Source organism: Ictalurus furcatus, chromosome 2 (assembly GCF_023375685.1).
Source record: "Ictalurus furcatus strain D&B chromosome 2, Billie_1.0, whole genome shotgun sequence".
Lineage (NCBI taxonomy): Eukaryota > Metazoa > Chordata > Actinopteri > Siluriformes > Ictaluridae > Ictalurus > Ictalurus furcatus.
The window spans coordinates 36,277,683-36,299,729 of record NC_071256.1 but is presented as its reverse complement, the minus strand read 5'-3'; the positions used below and the strand labels follow the sequence as shown (position 1 = coordinate 36,299,729).

The 22,047-nt window shown below is 45.3% G+C and overlaps 1 protein-coding gene across 7 annotated transcripts in view; it reads right to left on the bottom strand.

Annotated features, from left to right (window-relative positions):
• The window catches only part of plekhh3 (pleckstrin homology, MyTH4 and FERM domain containing H3), a 41,246-nt gene extending 26,318 nt beyond the window's left edge, over positions 1 to 14,928 (bottom strand). For 2 of the 7 annotated variants that reach the window (XM_053617242.1, XM_053617256.1), the window contains exon 1: positions 14,218 to 14,672. In XM_053617242.1, coding sequence (XP_053473217.1) covers positions 14,218 to 14,376 — 159 coding nt within the window. In that variant the 5' untranslated portion in view covers positions 14,377 to 14,672. The other 5 variants (XM_053617278.1, XM_053617249.1, XM_053617270.1 and 2 more) reach the window with 5 other exon arrangements.
• Between the last annotated feature and the right edge of the window lie 7,119 nt (positions 14,929 to 22,047).

The window sequence follows — 22,047 nt, the reverse complement described above, 5'->3', positions numbered from 1 at the left end:
TACAACCGCGGTGTGTTAATCAGATCAGATAGCAAGTGTTCAGTCCAGATTATACACCTGAAGAATATCTCACCTAAAACCCACAGTTCAAGACAGAGCCTCGTTGGTCACATGGTCAAACTCTGTCATGGTTTATAAGTCTAGAATATTCTGGAAAAGAATGAAGCCCAGTACTGTTCTTTTGGTCCGATTCCAAGAACTGCTGTTCAGTCCACTAGTTGTTCTCCTCGTTTCATTTAGACGCATCGTCTGATCTAATTCCTCAGAAGAAACTTCAGTGATCGGATCAGATCAGACAGCGTCTCATAATTCGAAACGTTAAATAAATAAATAAATAAAAATAAATAAATAAAATAAAATAAAATAAAATAAAATACAATAAAATAAAAATCCAGAACTCTTCTTCGGGTCTAACATTCCTCCGACTAGCATTCAGTCCACTAGTGTTTCTTCTAATCTAATTCTTTAAAACAATCGACAGGGATCGGATCAGATAGCGTCTCCTTGTCTAAATGCTTCAAATAAACAATGATGTTCAGCCCAGACATGGTCTCATGGTCACCTCAGATAACATCTTCTCAGAAATGTTATCCAGTCGTGAGACTTTCCCCTGCTTCGTTCCAGTCTAACGGTCTAAAAAAAAAAAAAAAAAAAAAAAAAAGTCCAGAGCTGCTGTACAGGTCTAATTCCTCAATCCACTCTTTTTTCGAATATTTTTTCTAGTTACACTTGTTCGGCTTTCCCCCAGTTGAGAGTCCAGAACATTTCCCGGGTTTAACCGTCTAGAACCGTTCTGGACTAGTCCAGTTTTTGAACTAAGTTGGTTATCTAACTCCTTAACCGTTTCTAGCAATACACGGGCGTTCCATTTCAACCGCTTATCTGACATTTTCAACAGGTATAAACAAATGGAAATTCTTTTATTTGAAGATTAGTCGGGGTCCTGTTGGGTTTCTGTGTGTAGAGTATCATGGCACCGTATACAGTACAACTGCCACAGTACAATTTTAATATTTAAACCTAGTAAGCTATGGTTCAGACATGGTTCAGATCAGACTGTGTCTCCTTGTCTAAAGCCTTATAATAAACAAAGATGTTTGGTCCAGAGAATACACTTGAGAATGTTTTTTTCCTGATACTCCTCAAAGTACCTCGAACTTCTCGAAACCGGGTGTCCGGAAAGAACCCGAGCAAATTACTTCAAATAAACGGCGGTGTTTGATCAGATCAGACGGCGTCTCCTTGTCGAAATCCTCACAATGAACAAAGGCGTCCGATCCAGAGAGTGTCTCATGGTCAATCTTCTCAGAAATTCTTTCCAGTCTAGAACAGTCCTAATCTACGTCTCTGAAATAAAGTCTACAACCGTTCGTAAAACTATAGCGCTTAGCCCGCTACTTTGTCTAATTCTTTAAAACAGACGCCCAGTGTCCAGATCAGACAGCGTCTCCTTGTCTAGACCTTTAAAAGAAATAAACAGCGCTTGTTCCTGAGAATATACAGCTGAGAATATTTCTCATGATAACGTTTTTTTTTTTTCCTCATGACTAACATTCGGTCCAGAAAGAATCTGATCTAACTCCTCAGAGCGTAATATCTTCAAATTAAACAATGCCGTTCGGTCCAGAAAGAGTCTGATCTAACTCCTCAGAGCGTAATATCTTCAAATTAAACAATGCCGTTCGGTCCAGAAAGAATCTGATCTAACTCCTCAGAGCGTAATATCTTCAAATTAAACAATGCCGTTCGGTCCAGAAAGAATCTGATCTAACTCCTCAGAGCGTAATATCTTCAAATTAAACAATGCCGTTCGGTCCAGAAAGAATCTGATCTAACTCCTCAGAGCGTAATATCTTCAAATCAAAGAACGCCGTTCGGTCCAGAAAGCCTACCTCTTTAACGCCGGACCCGACCTGCAGTTCTCACACTTCGGATCCGGGGTCCGGTCCAGAATAAACGTCGTGTTTAGCTCGGAGAGTATCGTCTGATCTAACTACTGAAAGCTGGCGTTTATCAAAGCATACCTCTTGGTTTATCTAAGCAAAAGTGGATTTAAGTCTAGGGAGTACCTACAAGTCAGACTTCTTTTGATCTGATGTTCAGTCCAGAGTCTTGTTTCCCACGTCCAATCCAGAGAGCATCTCCTTATCTGACTGAAGAAAAACTGCGAGTATTCCACCGCGAGTCCAAATAAGTGAAACAAGACAAAAAAACCCCCAAAAAACTACTGACGTTCAGTTTTAATCCAATCGAAAACGACTGTTCCGATGAAGGCACACTTCCTGATGTGAACTCTGTACATATGTGATATAATCTGTAAAAAGGAAGTAGCAGATTTTACTGGACACAGCAGAAAGCCCCTGTTCAGCACTCCCACGGAAGACCAGGGGAAGTCTTTAGCACGTTTGTAACATTCCGGAGAAACAGCAGAACCTCTCAAAGTCCACCTGGTTTCCAGTTCAAAGAGTTCTAATCTAACGAATAAACTCTCACATTTCTCTTCGTGGAACTCCTCTACCACGGCCTACGTCAGCACAAATCTCCTCTCTGATGTGTGTGTGTGTGTGTGTGTGTGTTTTTTTCGTTTATGCAGAGTGACGGCGAGTACAGTGTCGTGCCTGTGACTTCACTTCAGTTTCCCCTGTTCTGCCAGTGACTTCACGGCAAACTTCCTCTGTTTGAGAAAAGCAATAACTACAAGATAATCGACATGCGTTCAAAGAGGAACTCGAAAGAGACGGGGGAGATTTCGGAATCGGTTTGCTTCGAGGGGAAACATGTCACGGTGGATTACCACGGTGAATTTCGGGCTGAAAAGGAGTCCGTCGACGAAGAAACCCGGGAAAGCGACCCCGCATTAGCTCGTACTCTGCTGAGGTCGATCTGCATCGCGGCATTTAATTACCGCTCACCGACTGATAAATATAATGTGCGGGTATCTCTGAAGGACTGAGCGACTCCGAGTCGGATTCGCCGAGGTGTCGATATTCAAACAAGAAAATCCAAGCACGCGGAGAGAATTAAATACATTTCAACCATAAAAAGCCCTTGCACATGTTGGTGGATTTGGTGGCTTTTTTTTTTTTAGTAAGAAAACAGCGAGTCTGGTGGAAGAGTTCCTCCAATTTTTAGGGACCAAAGAGACCACAAGCCCGCCCACTCGGTTTCTATCGGCTCACAAGCCCGAGGCTTGTCAATCCACAGGTCCAATTTGATATAGATTACGTCGGAAGCCAAAATAAGCGCCGCCAAAAGTCTTTCATGTGACTCCAGACTAAACTGTACAATTTGGCATCTCCGGATTCTGGATTCGACACTTAAAAACAGACCTGACCTGTACTGGATTGTACCGTTGCCAGTGAGGGAAGCAGTCGGAGCGCCGTCAAAGTTCTCTATTAGTGACCACAAGGCGGTGAGGCCAATCCAAGATCTACCAGAGAGCCAGAGTCGGGCCCTTGAGCGAGAACGTATCAGCTTTGTGCTTGGCCTCTGTCCTCTTTCGCTTGTAACGTGTCTTTTCGCTTGTAAAAGTCGTCTGCCAAAAAGAATAAGTGTAAAAATGCTGCTGAGGATGCACGGTGGCATGTCGGGTTTGGGAACGGACGTCCGGATTCTTCAGCGCATTCCTCCGCGTCCGTTTCCCTTCCGCTTGCTCTTTAAGGAGAGTGAGAGAGGAAGGAAGGAAAGACAGAGCGATTCCATCTGCAGCTGGGGCTCTTTTCAGGTCAAACGGTGTGAAGCAGCTTAAAGCGACTAACCACAGGCAAACAGCGTTTGTGCTTAAGATTCACCGCTTTGTTGAAGGTTAGCGGTTTCCGGAACGCTGCACATTTTTGGCTTTTGGCCAATCAGTTCAATCAAGCACACTGTGCAGGAAAATAAACATGAAGCCTGTATCTCCCACCTAAAAAAGACCTTCCAACCGTATTCAGGAAAAAAAATACTTAGTTAGGGTTACTTAGGGGTTATAGTTAAGTGCTCACCGAAGAGGTGGGTCTTTAGCCGTTTTTTTGGAGATAAGTGACAGATTCTGCTGTCCGGGTTGAGGTTGGAAGTTCATTCCACCACTGAGGGACAGTCAGTGTGAAGGTTCTGGAAAGGGACCTCATGCCTCGCTGAGTAGGCACTACCAGGCGTCGGTCGGTAACCGATCGCAGGTTGCGTGAGGGAACATAAACTTCAAGGAGTGTGGAGGTGGGGCGGTGCTGTTCCAGACAAGGTCTTGTACGTGAGCAACAAGGCCTTGAATTTGATACGGGCGGCTACAGGAAGCCAGTGGAGGGAGATGAAGAGCCTTACACTGTGCACTATACTCTTACACCATGTACTACCATGTTACACTATGCACTACCCTCTCACACTGTGCAGTACTCTCTTAAACCATGTACTACCATGTTACACAATGCATTACACTACCCTATTACACCACGCGCTACCCTCTTACACCATGTACTACCATGTTACACAATGCACTACCCTCTTACACCACGCGCTACTCTATTACAACATGTACTACCATGTTACACAATGCACTACCCTATTACACCACGCGCTACCCTCTTACACCATGTACTACCATGTTACACAATGCACTACCCTCTTACACCACGCGCTACTCTATTACAACATGTACTACCATGTTACACAATGCACTACCCTATTACACCACGCACTACCCTCTTACACCATGTACTACCATGTTACACAATGCACTACCCTCTTACACCACGCGCTACCCTCTTACACCATGTACTACCATGTTACACAATGCACTACCCTCTTACACCACGCGCTACTCTATTACAACATGTACTACCATGTTACACAATGCACTACCCTATTACACCACGCGCTACCCTCTTACACCATGTACTACCATGTTACACAATGCACTACCCTCTTACACCACGCGCTACCCTATTACACCATGTACTACCATGTTACACAATGCACTACCCTCTTACACCACGCGCTACCCTATTACACCATGTACTACCATGTTACACAATGCACTACCCTCTTACACCACGCGCTACCCTCTTACACCATGTACTACCATGTTACACAATGCACTACCCTCTTACACCACGCGCTACCCTATTACACCATGTACTACCATGTTACACAATGCACTACCCTCTTACACCACGCGCTACCCTATTACACCATGTACTACCATGTTACACCACGCGTTTCCCTATTACACCATGTACTACCATGTTACACCACACACTACCCTATTACACCACGCACTATCCTATTACACCACTTACTACCATGTTACACCACACGCTACCCTATTACACCATGTACTACCATGTTACACCACGCACTATCCTATTACACCACTTACTACCATGTTACACCACACGCTACCCTATTACACCATGCGCTACCCTATTACACCATGTACTACCATGTTACACCACACGCTACCCTATTACACCACGCGCTACTCTATTACACCATGTACTACCATGTTACACCACACGCTACCCTATTACACCATGCGCTACCCTATTACACCATGTACTACCATGTTACACCACACGCTACCCTATTACACCACGCGCTACCCTATTACACCATGTACTACCATGTTACACCACACGCTACCCTATTACACCACGCGCTACCCTATTACACCATGCGCTACCCTATTACACCATGTACTACCATGTTTCACCACACGCTACCCTATTACACCACGCGCTACCCTATTACACCATGTGCTACCATGTTACACCACACGCTACCCTATTACACCACACACTATCCTATTACACCACTTACTACCATGTTACACCACACGCTACCCTATTACACCATGTACTACCATGTTACACCACGCGCTACCCTATTACACCATGTACTACCATGTTACACCACACGCTACCCTATTACACCATGTACTACCATGTTACACAATGCACTACCCTATTACATCATACACTACCATGTTACACAACGCACTACCCTCTCACACCATTCACTCTTATGTTGTGCAAAAAAAAAAAAAGAGAACCAGCACCACTATACTCTATTTTCAGTGCTACACTCTTTTCGCTCCATGCTCGTTTACTTTTTTAAACTCCATGGCACACAATGGAGGCTTGTCCCAAACCCTCGTGCACACGTTTTTACACATGTGCACATTTTAGAGCAATTTCGGAAGGAAGTGTGGTGTACGTCCTGGCGGTGGTTGCCAAAAGAATCAACACACCCTCAGGTGAAATTCGAGGAGGGGACGTGGACAGGCCGGCGGGAACAGAAAGCGTTTGTATCGAGTGTATCCACCTGCAACGCAAAAGACCGACCACGTCAGCACACACCGCTGTTCTACTTCTGACTGGCAGGTGCAGTCCGAAGGTACCACTTGAGTGAATTTGCGTTTGGAGGTCAAATCTCACTGGTTCTTGTCAGTCAACACACACATACACACATACACACAGAGTGCGTTTGCCAGATTTAGCAACTAGAATGATTAAGCCTGAGGGTGATTTCCTGGAAAATTACAGGGAAGATCATTCTCAAAAGCCCACACTTCTCCTCTCCAGGCTGATTGCCTGATCTTCCTAAAGCACTCCCTCCCCAACACACACACACACACACACACACACCCCTTCACCACTTGTGCCAGGCCTGCCAGTGATTTCCCGGTACTGGCTGGTATGCTCTGGCAACACCGCGTCCATCTGGCGCGCTCACTGGGACGATATCAGAATTGATCGGGCTGTAAAATGACCCTCCTTCACGCTCCCTCAACACTACCCCCCTTAACCACTCTGACCTTTCACACACTCCTCAATGTCCAGCGTGTGTCATGTTTCAGGGTCCTGACATATCCACAATCCGAAACAGGAGGTCAGGAGGTTAAAGGTCAAAGAGTCCACCAGAAGCGTTCTGGCTCGTCCTCTCGTTCTGACGTCAATAAGAATCGCTCACCAACATCGAGTCCTTCTTCTGTACGACGTCTCATCGCTCCGGTTACAAACTATAATAACGACGTATAAATCAGCCGATATGATAATAAGATCTTACATTCTAACGTAAAACACAGCACGCTTTGTATCGGACCACCCGACCGAGCAAAAGTATAGGCGACCCACCAAACTGCTGCGTTTTCCCTTTGTGTCGGAGGATTGGCCGTGCTGTTCCGATACTTTTGGAAGGGACTGTATGTTAAAATGCAGACCTTTAAAAGTAGTATTTTCTGATTCCGTCTCACCCTCGCTCTCTCTCTCTCTCTCTCCTGTCAATCAGAACGGCGCTATCCAATCCTAGACGTCTGTGAGCTCGTGTATGCGGACGAGTGATCCGGCTGAGTTTTCAGCTGGCCTAGCATTCTCCGTCCCTGGTTTGTAGGGGAGATTTAACTAGAGGGCAGGAATTAGCAATGGCAAAAAAATTGGAGAGGGAGCTGGGCTAAAAATTGGGGGAGAACGTCAAATTGTATCCGTGTTAATTGGGTAAACGACTGCCTTTTATATAACAAGACTTTTGTCTAACGGGGACGCAACGGTACCGAGACGTCTGCGGATACAATTTCCTAAACAACCGACGGTGCTATTTTCAAACTGATGACATTTCAAAAGAAGCACACCTTCCACGTTTTACGACTAGGCCTGCTAATTTTAGTGTACTCACTCACGCTCACACACACACACACACACACACACACACACACACACACAGTACTAGCTCTACCTTTATGTTTAAGGCCCTGACAGAGCAGGAAGACAGTAAAAAGAGAATCAGATGAAAGAAGCTGTGTGTTGTGGCAGTGAAGGACACAAGCGTGTGTGTGTGTGTGTGTGTGTGTGTGTGTTAATAAGAGTCAATGTTTAACCAGGGCGTAGAGGAGCAGTAAATGCCGGGCAGGCTCAGCAGGAAAGACGGTCAGAAACCTTCCACCCGTCACCTCCTTTATGAATGAAGCTTTTTCCTCTTTGCTTTCGAATATGAACGATGGCTTTGTCGCTAAATCTAAGATTAAAAATGGAACTCGGCGACGGGTTTCATTCAAAGGGATGAAACTTTGAGGATGGGGGGACGACCCCTCGTGAACAGACTGATTAACGAGATAATAGATCCAGCGTCAGATCATATATTTTGGACTCGACGTCCTAGAATGCAATGCGGCTGTATGACGGTGACGTGCCGAGTTACGCTAGAGAGTCGACTCGGCTAGCTCCGGATGTTGAAGCGTCTGTAGATGAAGACGTGAGAGCGCTGGACGGACTAAAGGGCCGCTGCGTCGCTCTCGTTAGGTAAAAGTAAGCGGACCGCACTGGCGCGACTATCAGCACGGCATTGTGGGTAATGTAGGAAACGTGTCAGAACGAAAGAAGAAGAAGAAGAAGAAGAAGAAGTACAAACCAAGACTCGCAACGGAATCGAATCGTTAAATGAATCTCGGATGCCCCTGAGGACCACGGCGTTAAATATAAAGATGGACATGGTGGATTTTTAAACCTGTAGAGGGTGCTCTGATGAGGATAAAGATAGTGCGCTCGGGATGGCGTGTGATCCCGAGGCCTGGCAGCGGGCGTTTGGTCCTGGCACGAGCATGAGCGTAATGATTCATCCGGACAGGAGATGCAGTGATGGCTTCGTTCCCTGCTTCACTTCTGTTTCCTTCTCCCAGGAGACCGGGGCTGAGTAAAACGGGCGGAAATGCCTCCACTCTGCCAACCTTGGGCCTCTGGAGCAGATGTGTGTGTGTGTGTGTGTGTGGAAAGGTGGGACTAACCAGACTCCACTTTTTTTCCATTAACGTTTCATTACTGGCATGGTTTCGCTCCTGACGCCGCTTTTCCCACTCGGTCTCGTGTGCTTTTTTTATTTGATTTTTTTTTCTCTCGCTGGAACTCGTTTTTACAATTAAACGTTGGTTCGGCTCCAGAGCTTCTGGTTCAAGTGTTACGTCGCAACAGTGGACCAGAAAGGGCATACACACAAGGGGGAAAAATAATTCCTAAGACATAAACGCTACTCGGGGAATCGGTTTATTTAACTCGACGCTGAGCTTAAAACGGCAATTCGAGCGAGAATTCCCAACGGAAATTTGGGAACGGAGAGCGGCGTCACGGCGTTTTCACCGTCCGCTTCGTGCCGGAAGACGCTTTGGGTTTCTTTCCCATGATGCCCTGCTCATCATGCTAACAGCTGCAGCGGGTGCGGCGCTCCGGTGCCATCGTAACACCTTCAAGATGCAGAGAAAAACGTCTAGGGGGAAAAAAAAAGGGGGGTTTTGTATTTCTTCAAAAACATGGAAAAGCCAGAATGAGTAAGGGAGGCCTTCCAGAGCTAAAATAAGACACTGAGAGTAGTGGTGGTGTTGGGGGGGGGGCGGGGGGCTCGACGGGCTCAGTCTCAGGGACAAATCGAACGTCAAATCAGCAGTGCGTATCGACATATTTCCTGATGGGTGCCGATATTTATTCCTCGTTATTCCACACGCTACTCTCCGTTAGCCGAAGCGACGCCTGAGGCTGACGATCTCACCGGGAAAGTGACTGGAATTGAGTGAAAGGACAAAATAAAGGTGAACGTTCTCACACACACACACACACACACACACACACGCACACACACACACAAGTCACCAAATCTCAGAGGACCGGTGTGTATTTAGAGGGACAGAGATGTGTGTGCTTGGCTGTGGTCACCCGTGGCAGACGCAAAAACTGTTAATAGCCCCAGCAGAGGATGGACACACACACACACACACACACACACACACACACACCCATCTGTGGGGTCTGACCACCTGTTGGAGTGTGTGAGCGGTGTTGGGTCGGCTGCACTGGAAGAGGTCTTTGTGTAAATACACGAAAGGAAGTTTCCGGAGAGGGCTTTCCCAGATTTCTGCCAAACGCCACTACCGGCCCCCTGACTCTCCTCACACACACACACACACACACACACACACACATACGCACACACACACTCACACACACACTAACTGATTCCCTTAAATCATTATATCAGGATAGAACTAGTCCTAGTTTCAGTGAACCTTCTCTCGTACAGCTCTAATATTTGCAGCTGGACTCTATTAGCTGATAGAGAAGTCCCACAGAGCGTTGTGTAAGAGATAACGAGACCGGTTTCTGGGAGTTACGCGGATCTGGGGTCAATAGTCCAGCCGGATGAGGACTATTGATTGGCTTTAGGAGGAAGCTTGCGTTTGCTGATGCAGCCAAGATATCAATAATCCATAATTCCTGCAGCTGCCGTAAATAAACCATGAGTCGTGACTACACGCCAGGACTAAACTTATTTATAACGATGCGAATAATAATAACGGCATAATAACGTAAAGGTTTAATAAAACCTATCACTGACACGCGCGTCCCGTTCTCCAGACTTTCAGCGCGAGAAATCTAATGCTGGGTTATTTCGCTTTAACGTTCCACAAATCTGTTTTAAAACCATCCGGAGTGACGTCACTTCCGGGGGGTTGGGGGAGCGAATCCCGCCTCCGCCCTGTGCGCGCGGAGTTTGCGCGTTGTCCCCGTGCTTCGGGGGTTTCCTCTCGCAGTCCAAAGACGTGCGTTGTCGTCGGCGACGTCGGCGTCTCCGAATCGTCTGTAGCGTGTGAACGTGTGTGATTGTGCACCGAGTTTCCTGGGATGGGCTCCAGGCTCCTCCCACCCCCTCCCCGCGACCCTGTGGATAAGCGGTACGGAGAACGGACGGATGCGTGCATCCACGCGCGCTTATTACTCCGGCTAGCTCCGGCGGATGTGTGTAGTGCGGCAGGCGGCGGGGTTCGGAACGGACGGTTACAGCGCCGAGGCGTATCACGTCGCGGTCTGGTGATATTCTGTAATCCGTTAGGCGTTTCTGGGCTTTCGTTTCTAGCTCGTTCGGAATTCGTCTCCGCGCCTGGACGACTAAACCTCCGACGTTAGTCCCTTTTCTTTTTTAATGAGGAGTGTAAGATGTGAACTAAGAAGGAAAGCTAAAAAAGAGGTTAGCCAACATGCGTTCGTGGACAAATCATACATTCATATTAGCGCTCCCATGTGCTCGCTTGGTTCCGAGCGATACCCGTTTCTCGGGCTGGTTTCGTGAAGACGCGGCATGAATGATGGATTAAGAAGGAGACGAGGACGGAGAGAATGATGAATGGATGATGTAACGACTGACCGAGGCGTCAGGAAACAGCCTAAAAGCTCCTGAGGCAGTTGCTTATTGATTAGGTTTAGGATTCCGTGAAGTAAAGACTCAGAGTGTGTGTGTGTGTGTGTGTGTGTGTGTGTGTGTGTACGCTCGTGCGTGTGTTTGCCCATACACACAAGCCTCTCGGTGAGTCAGAGAGCAAAGACATGTTCGTGTCTGTCTCTGCAAACTCTCGCAGGGATAAAACCCGCATCGTAACACTGATTACACACACGACGGTCTGATTTGAGATTTGAGCTTTGCTTTGGAGCGCTCGCCTTAGCGCGCGCGCTCGCACACACACACACACACACACACAGAGGTCGTCCTTTTTGGGCCATGAGGCATGCTGATTTTGTGGAACTGAGCTGTAAATGCCTGGTAGTTCCACACACGTAGGGAGCACTACTGCACTGTCTGTCTGTCTGTCTGTCTGTCTGTCTGTCTGTCTCAAAGCCCAACAACACGATCCTATCATTCTGTTCATAACCCTGGGTAAGTTTAGAGAGAGAAAAAAAAAAACACAGAAATGTGACTCATTTGTAAATATGATGATAAAAGTGCATCTGTACACGCCTAACGCCTGCGGAATCTAATTATCCCTCACACACACACGTCTCTCTCTGTCTCCTTTGTTTCTGTCCCTCTTTAATAGTCTTTTACATACAGCACACCGTCTCACACACACACACACACACACACGTCTCTCTCTGTCTCCTTTGTTTCTGTCCCTCTTTAATAGTCTTTTACATACAGCACACCGTCTCACACGCGCACACACACACGCGCACACTCTCCTAAAGTAGCAGTGCCGCGTGTCAACAATGGCCCTTTACATAGACTATATGGGAACAACACGATGACCTTAGATGTCAGATGACCACTCTTGGAGAGAGTGTGTGTGTGTGTGTGTGAGAGTGTGTGTGTGTGTGGGGCTAGACTGAGTAACAGCCAGGAAGTAAACACACCCAGGACCGGGCTTGATAACTAAGCATGTCAAAAGTCTTTGTTGAAATTACATCAGGACACAAACTGCTGATGATGTAATGCGTTCGACTGACACGGCAGATTGAATCGGTTAGGAAGAAAAATCCACCGGTGCCAGTTTTCCAGCAGTTACACAACCGGATCTCACACACACACACACACACACGCACACACACTCAGGGTTTAAAGGTGACACCTGACTGACTCACCGATCATCCTGTTCAAAAGTTTACGCCCCCTCCCCCGACCCCACCCGGCTCTTAACTTATCGTGTCGCCTTCTGGAGCATCGGTGAACGTCTGCGCCTTTTCTAACAGTCGTGTACGAGTCCCTCGGCGTGAAAAGACGGCTCTCGGCGTCATACAGTCCAAGATATGTACAAGGTGCTGGAAAAGCATTTTTTTTGGGGAGCACAGTGGGTTCTTGAACTGCTCAGGACAAATGACGGACTCGTGAACAGCTATCGCAGAGCATGAAAACGTTGATTAGAACGTGTCTTAGATTATGTGGCGCTTCTGCGATGCATGTGACTTGCATCGTGCTGCACAACTGTCAGAGCTGCTGTTACAGAAAACGAATCGACACCTTCTGACCAATCAGATTCGAGTGTTCAATCCTTCACAGATAGCAGAATAGAAGATCTTAAGATGTTTATTAACCGTCCTGTGTTACTCTCTGCCCTGTAAACACACCGCGGTATTAACTCGCGTAACCATGGCGAACAACACGCCCACCCGAATCCGCCGCCAACCAATCAGGCAGCAGCACCTCTGCCCTGGGTGCTGGAATTACAGCTTTGTTCGTTTTTCTTTTTGTCACTCGACACATGTGCCGTGCGACACTACCAGCCCAGCTGGTCCTGCAAGACTCAAACTGACTAGCGGCACTGGCATGCTAACACGCGTTTGCTGAGTGTTTGGTCGCTATGGCAACAAGTTCAGATGGATAAGGTGAAGCAAAACGCATGAAGGGATTTCGTCAGCAGTTTCACCTTTCCGCATGGTAAAGTAATGACATTTTTGGGACAGAGTTTCAGCTCAAACGGGTGAAAGTGGTGGAGGATTTTGGGCTACCTGACGTTCCGTCGTGATATTTCGGATAACACAAATCCCTCCACTGATAAACACAGCATACAAAATCGAACAAAAGTTAACTCTCTGGCAGGACCACGATTAAGGGGCAGGACATAATACAGACTCCATATTTACAAAACGGTTAAGATCTTAAAACGCCGCTGAGCAACTTCATAAACTCGGTCTGTGCCTGTATGTGCCATTGAGGCTTCTGTAACGTTAGTAAAAGTAACACATACACATCTATAGTATTATCGTTTCAGTGAATAACGACTCATACGTCTCCGCGACGTGCCTTTTTCGACTTTTCGCAGCTTTATTCGACTTCCACTGAAACAGGAAGTCGGGGCGGGACATAGAGTTTCTCCTCCCTCTTTTAAAACAGCCCACAGCGTTTAGCTCACCTCACAGCCCCGGGCTAAGCCGCACTTCACAGTTAGTACCATGGATGTTTATAACGTCTGGTGCGGGACACTTCGGATTCTACGCAGCGTTTGATCGGACAGGACATCCGATGAGAAGTACAGAATGACGTCATCAAGTCGTCGATCCGTATCGGTGGTAGACAGAGGCGGTACGTTTTGAACGCGCTTATAGATAACCTTACGGCGGACATGTCCGTACTGAAAGACGGAAAAAACTTCCATTTTGAGTTCGTGGGGACTTTAATTGAACGTCTTGACCTGTATAGACTGCTGCGACATGATTGACAAACATTATTTTAGTAAACGGAAATATTAAGTATATTCAAATGAACTGTTTCTTAACCAGACGAGGGGAAAAAATTAGAAATTTGGGACAAATATGGTAAAAGGAATAGAGTCTAATGTCCAGTAAGTGACTTATACAGTGACGGGAACCTCGTGATAGATATAATAGTCAGAAAAATGACAAATAATGATGGTAATATATCGTCAAATATCGATACTATATCGTCATATCGCTCCACTCCAAACTTTTTATAAACCGGTCTGATGTGTTCACATACCGGCGCGCGGCGGCGCGTGCACTCCTCCTTATTGCGCAACTCGAACGACTCTTCCTCCTCCTCTTCCTCCTCCTCCTCTTCTCTCCCTCCATGCTCGCGCCCCAGCAAACGGAAGCCTCGCGTGCAGCACAGCCACCAGCAAACTCCCCGCAAAGGCATTCAAAAATCCGCGCACGAGCCCCTTTACTTCTGTTCTGTTTTAACAGCGGCACCTGTGCGCAAAATGGCGGCGCGCACACATCCGCCCGGCGCGCGCTCCGTTACCGTGGAAACCAAGCACTGAAAAGGTGAGTCTGTTGAAGTTAAAATCCAAAAGTGCATTTTGTTTCCGACATCCTGTCGTAGAATTGTCCGAACACAGTAAAGTAATTAATATATATATAGATAGATAGATATATAGATATATATATATGTATATATCACTACTAATAATAATAACAATAACAAAGAAAAGAAATATACCGAAAATCTCTGTTTCTCCGAAAACTTCCCGATAACGTCATTCACTCAGTTAGCAACTGAGAAAGAAAACAAACAAAACGGTCCACTTCTAGCGCAAAAGAAAAGTAATTTAACTGTTTGTTTTAAGTAATAAAGTGCAATAACGCCACTTTTCCCCCGGTGACAGAACCCAGCTCTGCCTCTTCGCTGTCCCACTTCCAGACTGCTGAAACTTCAGCGTGCAGGAGCGTGTTGGAGAAAGGAGGCGTGGCCTGTTAGCCCACGTGCCATATCTTGGAATATGATTGGTCAACCCGGCGCACGCCTACAGAATAACCCCGCCTCTCTGTGCGTTCCGTCACAGCCTGGTTTTGGCAACAGGCCCGAACATGTCATTCCAGCTATTTAATGCAGCGATACACTCATTTATTCGTAAAAATATATGTATATTTATATTTATATATAATATATATTTATATATATATATATATATGTATATATGTGTGTATATTTAACTGTGTACTAAGGGGTCTATGTATAGGGGTCTTCAGTGATATTAGTAAATGTGTATATAAATATGCATTTTATCTATTTATTGTAGTCATTATGGAGTGTTCAGTGTTTATTCCTGGATTTTCCACCCTCAAAACCCAAACCTGTCACACGACACACTTTGTATGCCGATAGTTTGTTTAAGATTGCAGTTTGGTAATGCTTGTTCTTAAGTTAGTGAGCTTTAGATCAAACGCACTGGATTCGAGTGAACCGTAAATGATACGCATAACTGTAATTACTATGTAATAACGACTTCCATCCATCCATCCATCCATCCATCCATCTATCTATCCCACTTATCTGTGTAGACAGGGTCAAGGAAAAGCCTGGAGCCTATCCCAGGGAACAAGGCGGGGGACACCCTGGACGGGGTGCCAACCCATCACAGGGCACAATCGTACACACATTCACACACGACGGACAATTTAGAGATGTCGATCAGATCAGCGTCTCTGGATCAGGGAGAAAACCGGGGTTACCCGGAGGAAACCCCCGAAGCATGGGGAGAACACGCAAACTCTGCGCACACAGGGTGGAGGCGGGATCTCAGAGAGGGATATGCCAGACAGAATAATATATACTAAGGTGAAACACAAGGATGGTTTAAGCCCATTCATGGGAAAGTGTCCCACTTTAGGCCCCTGCAGTCCTTTTCCTCTTCCAGCTGTGATGTCATTGTTTGAGATGGAGCGCTGTGGAATGCAGAAGTGAAAAGTAGGTAAAGAAAAGTTAGCTTATTTATTTGTGTAGTGCTGACAGGGGGAATCTGGAACCTGTGTGTGTACTGACGAGAGAGTGTTAAGGCTTGGGTGAGGAAGCGAATGATGAAAGACAGAGAGAGAGAGAGAGAGAGAGAGAGAGAGAGAGGTGTTAATATGGCCTCCTGAAACACATTTTGTGCCTAAATGGAAAGCAGATGGACTTCCAGGAAGGAAAAAAGTAAAAGACAAAGGGGGAGGGAGAGGAATAAAAGGGTTTGATCCCACAAAAATCTATTTTTTTTTCTTCTTCTTTAATTGTTCTTAATCTTATCACTATTATTCCATCTCACACGGGAACAACAGGAGCCTCATGAACCAGTGGATTCTTAGAAGACCATAATAGAAATGAGTTTTTTTTCTCCATCAGATCAATACACCAAAGCTTACACACACACACAGACACTCGATCGTTTTTCCCATTCTCTCTCCTTCTCTCGTCACTTCATTTCCTCTTGTGTGTTCTGCTCTGCTCTGTACGCTCCTCATCCATCACACTTTTGAGAAAAAAATCGACCCTGAACGACTTGCATATTAATATTTATAAACAACACGTGATCTGCAATTGTGTAAAAGATTTCTTTCGGAATGAATTTTTTAGATCACTTTTTTCTTATCGTTCCTGGACATGTTGCGCCATTTTCCTACATAACCCACAATGCCATTGGACTGCTTGCTGATAGCGGTGCCAGCACGCAGCCCTCGCTTTCTCTCCACCTAAAGAGACCTAAAGATGCACCAACTTACACCAACACCAACTTACACCAACTAGTTCAACAAACAGACTTCATATAAAACCCATAATGAACTTTCTTTTACTCTCACACTATCCGTCGTTACCCAGATGAGGACGGGTTCCCGTCTGAGTCTGGTTCCTCTCAAGGTTTCTTCCTCATATCATCTCAGGTGGTGTTTCCTCACCACCGTCACCACGGGCTCGCACAATACGGATAAACTCACACACTTAAAATCTCTATCCTGTGTTTATATGTTTCTGTAAAGCTGCTTCGAGACAACGTCCGTTATTAAAAGCGCTCTACAAATAAAACAATTGAATTGAATTGAACTGAGCTTCTCCACTGTTTCTCATTACTATGACGATGAACGCGGCTGGGAATTGCCGAGCGACAAAAGCAGCACTTAGACTCTCGAGTTCAGGAGAAACCTAAATGAGAAACCTGGCCATCACTTACACTATGTGTGCGATCGGTGAAATGTTTATTCTATTAAACGCCATTGTAACCGCGCTAGCAACAACTTCTCACAGGAATAACGACGATACAGCCAACCCGCAAATTCGCGCCAGAATCTCTGAAATCTTCACAAATATTTCAATATAAACATATTTAATGTGTTTCAGGCCGGACTTCTCCTTTAAACTCTCTCTCTCTCTCTCTCTCTCTCATTCTCTCTCCTCTTCTTGCTTTCTCTCCTCCTACAAGAACAGATGTTTTATTTTTAGAACATCCCACTCTCTCACTGTTCCTCTCTCTGTATCTCCTTCTCTCCTTTCATCACTCCCTCTCCTGCCGTCCCAGCCCACGCCGTTTTGAAAAAGGGAATTTTTTTGACTTCTATATAAGGCTCCTAAGAGAGCGGAGTTTCCAGAAGGAAAGCGACTGTCATTATCCTGCCCATCGCTTTTGGCGCTGAGGAGGCCGAGAGGTGAAGCAGAGGTCCTCCGTTCCTGCCTCCATCGCAGGCCTCATGCTTCCTCTCACGTCTCATATTACTCCATGTAGCGTGATGATGCACGGCCCAACGTCGCTGCCATGAGAGTCGAAAGGTGAAAAGAGCGAGAGGACGGACCGATCTTGCGATGTTGAAGGAATACTCCGAACTTTAGGCAACCCCCCCACCCCCCACCCCCCATATTTACTCAAAACTCTATATATTTCTATTGGAAGTCTAAGGGCAGCTGTTCAAATCTGTCAGTAAATGTTTAAAATAATCCATTTCAACCCATTTGAGGTGTTAGCATGAGAAAAGCTGACACAGTTTACACTGAGCACTACATTTAAAAAGTAGTTCCAGCTGCGTACACCTTTTGTTTTTGTATCCACGCACCATCCCTGATTTAGAACTTCGATGACAAACACCTACGACCAAAAGTGATCCAAGTTGCCTATAAATATAAAGCTTTTGCATGTATCTTTGTTTACACAGCAGTACAATTCTAACTAGCAAGCAAAAGTCAGCTAGTTAGCTTGCTGCTAATATAAAACCTTTGTTATTGATGATATTTTACTCAGGGTTAGGATTAGGGCAACACCTTGTCACGATTCTGAACTCATAACGTATTCCGTGCAGACAACAGCGACAAGATCAGATTCTTTAACACAAATTAGGGAGGTATTGTCCTCTCCTGCCCTGCCTTCTTGCTGTTTTTCATCCTTCTCGTTGGTCTTCTCTTACATTTCTGTGAGATTCTGTTTTTTTTGTGCTTTATTTTGTGGAAAACTACTCGAATTGAACGAAATTGTTTCGCACGGCCCTCTGGGTACAGCTAGATCCGCTACCAGCGTGCGCTCAAGTCCTCCTGAGAAGTTTGTATTTACGAGTTGGGAAGTCGTAATTACGACGTCAGGTGAGTTCGGGTCACTTTGGTTGGACCAAGATGGCGGTGTACCTTCTCTTAATTAACTACGAAGAATACACTGAAAGGTTTTTTTTTTTTTTACTCTACTTCTAGAAAATGAAGAACAAAGAATGTACTTCAGGTGTGTTTAGCTTTTTATTTATTATTTTATTTTAATGCTTTTGACCAATTTATGAAGCGTCTGTAAACTTTATCATGACCTATTATATCGTAATTGTACAATGCTATCGTATTACTCAAAGAAAATCCAGAGTTTCCCCGCTCGTAATTACGACTTTGTGGTGGCGTTAATGTGCGTTCAGCTCGTAAATATGATCTTTCTGACATGACCAAAAAAAACCCAAAACAATTTCTTTTCGGATTTTAACACCAATTTCGAATCTGGAAAGTTTAAAAACTTCATATTGTTGATGTGTTTCTGGTAAATAGGTGTTTCTCTCGCTCTCTCTCTCCATGGAAGTAGATTGGAGCCTGGTCCTATAAGACTTCCTGAAAATAACTGCCCAGGATCCTTGCCAAAATGGCCGCCATGTGGACAGAGTTTAGTTACACACACTCGCACACACACTTGTGACTTGGTTGTGGTAGGTGGCAGAAAGTTTGGCCCATGTGGCCAGAACAGTGTGTCCTTCCAGCCTCATAATCCTAATTTTGTTAAGAATTCCAAGGAAGGTTGGAAGTACGGTTGGAAGAAAGATCCTTTAACGCAAATTAGAGAGACATGTCCAGGTATTGTCCTCTCCTGCCCTGCCTTCATGCTGTTTTTCAACCTTCTTGTTGGTCTTCTTTCACATTTCCGACGTTAAGAAGCGCCGCACACTGAATGACCTGCACACAGTCTGTACAGGATTTTGCAGGTTTTTTTTTTTTTTTTTTTCAAAATTTGCGATGCAACTTGTAGAGTTTTTGAATTGGATTGGATAAATTGCAGTCGCACGGAATTGTTTCGCACGGTCTTTCACAGTGATGTTTGTCGGTAAATGAGACCTTGTACAACCCCAATTCCAAAAACAGTGGGACGCTGAGTAAAATGTCAATAAAAACAGAATGCAGTGATCTGCAAATCTCATAAACCCGTATGTTATCCACAGCAGGACATAGAAAACATGTCAAATGTTTAAACTGAGTAAATGTAGCATTTTAAGGAAAAAAATAAGGTACTCCGATGGCCGCAAAAAAAAAAGTTGGGACGGGGGCAACAAAAGGCTAGAAAAGTAAGTGTTAGTAAAAAGAAACAGCTGGAGGTTGATTGGGAACAGGTCAGTAAGATGATTGGGGATAAAAAGAGTATCTTAGAGAGGCGGAGTCTTTCAGAAGTAAAGACGAGCAGAAGTTCACCAATCTGCGAAAAACTGCGTCTACAATTTGTGGAACACTTTCAGAATAATGTTCCTCGATGTAAAATTGCGAAGACTACGAATATCTCGTCATCTACAGGACATAATATCCTCAAAAGATTCCGAGAATCTGGAGAAATCTCTGTGTGCAAGGGATGAGGGTGAAAATCGATATTGCATGCCCGTGATGTTCGGGTCCTCGGGTGGAACTGCATTAAAAACAGGCCTGATTCTGTAATGGAAATCACCGCATGGGCTCAGAAACACCTCCAGAACTCATGGTCTGTGAACACAGTTCGTTGTGCCGTCCACAAACGCTGGTTAAAGCTCTATCATGCAAAGAAGAAGCCGTATGTGAACATGATCAAGAAACGCCGCCGTCTTCTCTGGGCCAAAGCTCATTTAAAATGGACTGACACAGAGTGGAAAACTGTACTGTGGTCAGACGAATCCAAATCTGAAATTCTTTATGGAAACCATGGACGCAGCGTCCTCTAAACTAAAGAGGACTAAAGAGTAGAGGGACCGTATGGCTTTTTATCAGGCTTTGTATCATAATTGTACAACGCTATCGTATTTTGTACAGGCAATTAGCTTTCAACAAATTTACCATCAACTACAGACGTTGCATCCATTGATTCCAACATGTTTTCTTACTGACACGTCCCCCAGCTCGGAAACTCTGGGCTCAAAGAAAATCCAGAGTTTCCCTGCTCGTAATTACGACTTTGTGGTGGCGTTAATGTGCGTACAACTCATAAATACGATCTTTTCGACTTGACCCAAAAAAAAACCACGTCAAGCATGCCATTTCTTTTCTGATTTTAACACCAATTTCAAATCTGTGTTTAAAACATCATACTGTCGATGTGTTTCTAGTAAACGGATCTCTCTCTCTACTCCATGGAAGTAGATTGGAGCCTGGTCCTGTAAGAGTCCCTCAAAATAACTGCCCAGGATCCTCGCCAAAATGGCCGCCATGTGGACAGAGTTTACTAGAAGGACACACGAATGACTTCACCAGTGACTTGGTTGTGGTAGGTGGCAGAAAGTTTGGCCCATGTGGCCAGAACAGTGTGTCCTTCCAGCCTCATAATCCTAATTTTGTTAAGAATTCCAAAGAAGCAAACATTTATCAAATTTATGGGGAACCTTATGTTACGATGTGCACCGGCGTCAGATTACCAAGTACAATCTGTCCTCTGGGTACAGCCAGATCTCCCTGTGTCTGTCCATTTCAATCAGGATGTACTCTACCAGCGTGTTCCCCTCACAAACTGTGCTACTGAATGTTTTATCAGTTCCCTAAATTTTACCTGGGAGTTCATACGTCATTGTCCTGAATCTCGTTGATATTTAGAACGCTTTACATATTTAAAGGTCAACCAGCACGCACTGTTTAAGTTTGAACTGGAGCTCCAAGGTTAATGTACCTACCAGCAGGGATCACAAAATGAAACACTACGAAAGAAAATATCTACAGTGTATACCCACAATCTAAACAACACATGGATGAAGGACAATGCATGCTCTGGAATTGGTTACAATGCAAACTTCATGAAAGTTCCTCCTTTATATACATATATAATATATATTGAGCTCCTCTATGGGATCGGACCAGACGAGCTAGCCTTTGCTCCCCATGCGCATCGGTGAGCCTTGGACGCCCATGACCCTATCACTGGTTCACCGGTTGTCCCTCCTTGGTCCACTTTTGGTAGGTATTAACCACTGTATACCGGGAACACCCCACAAGACCTACCATTTTGGAGATGTCCTGACCCGGTCATCTAACCATCACAACTTGTCAAAGTCGCTCAGATTCTTACACTTGCCTACTTTTCCTGCTTCCAACACATCACCTTCAAAAACTGGCTGTTCACTTCCTGCCCAATAAATATATCCCACCCCCCGACAAGTAAAATCAATCCAGGAACCCGGTTTGTGAGACGCAGGGTCTCATAACCAGCTGTGATGATGAGTTCTTCTCCTGATGTTGATACGCTTCGGTGTGACGCACAGGCCCAGTCCTCTCGTTAGATAGAGGACGGAGACCATAGTTGGTAGCTTAGTGGTTAAGATGTTGGACTATGGCTTGGACGGTCGTGAGCTCAAATCCCACTAAAGCCAAGCTGCCATT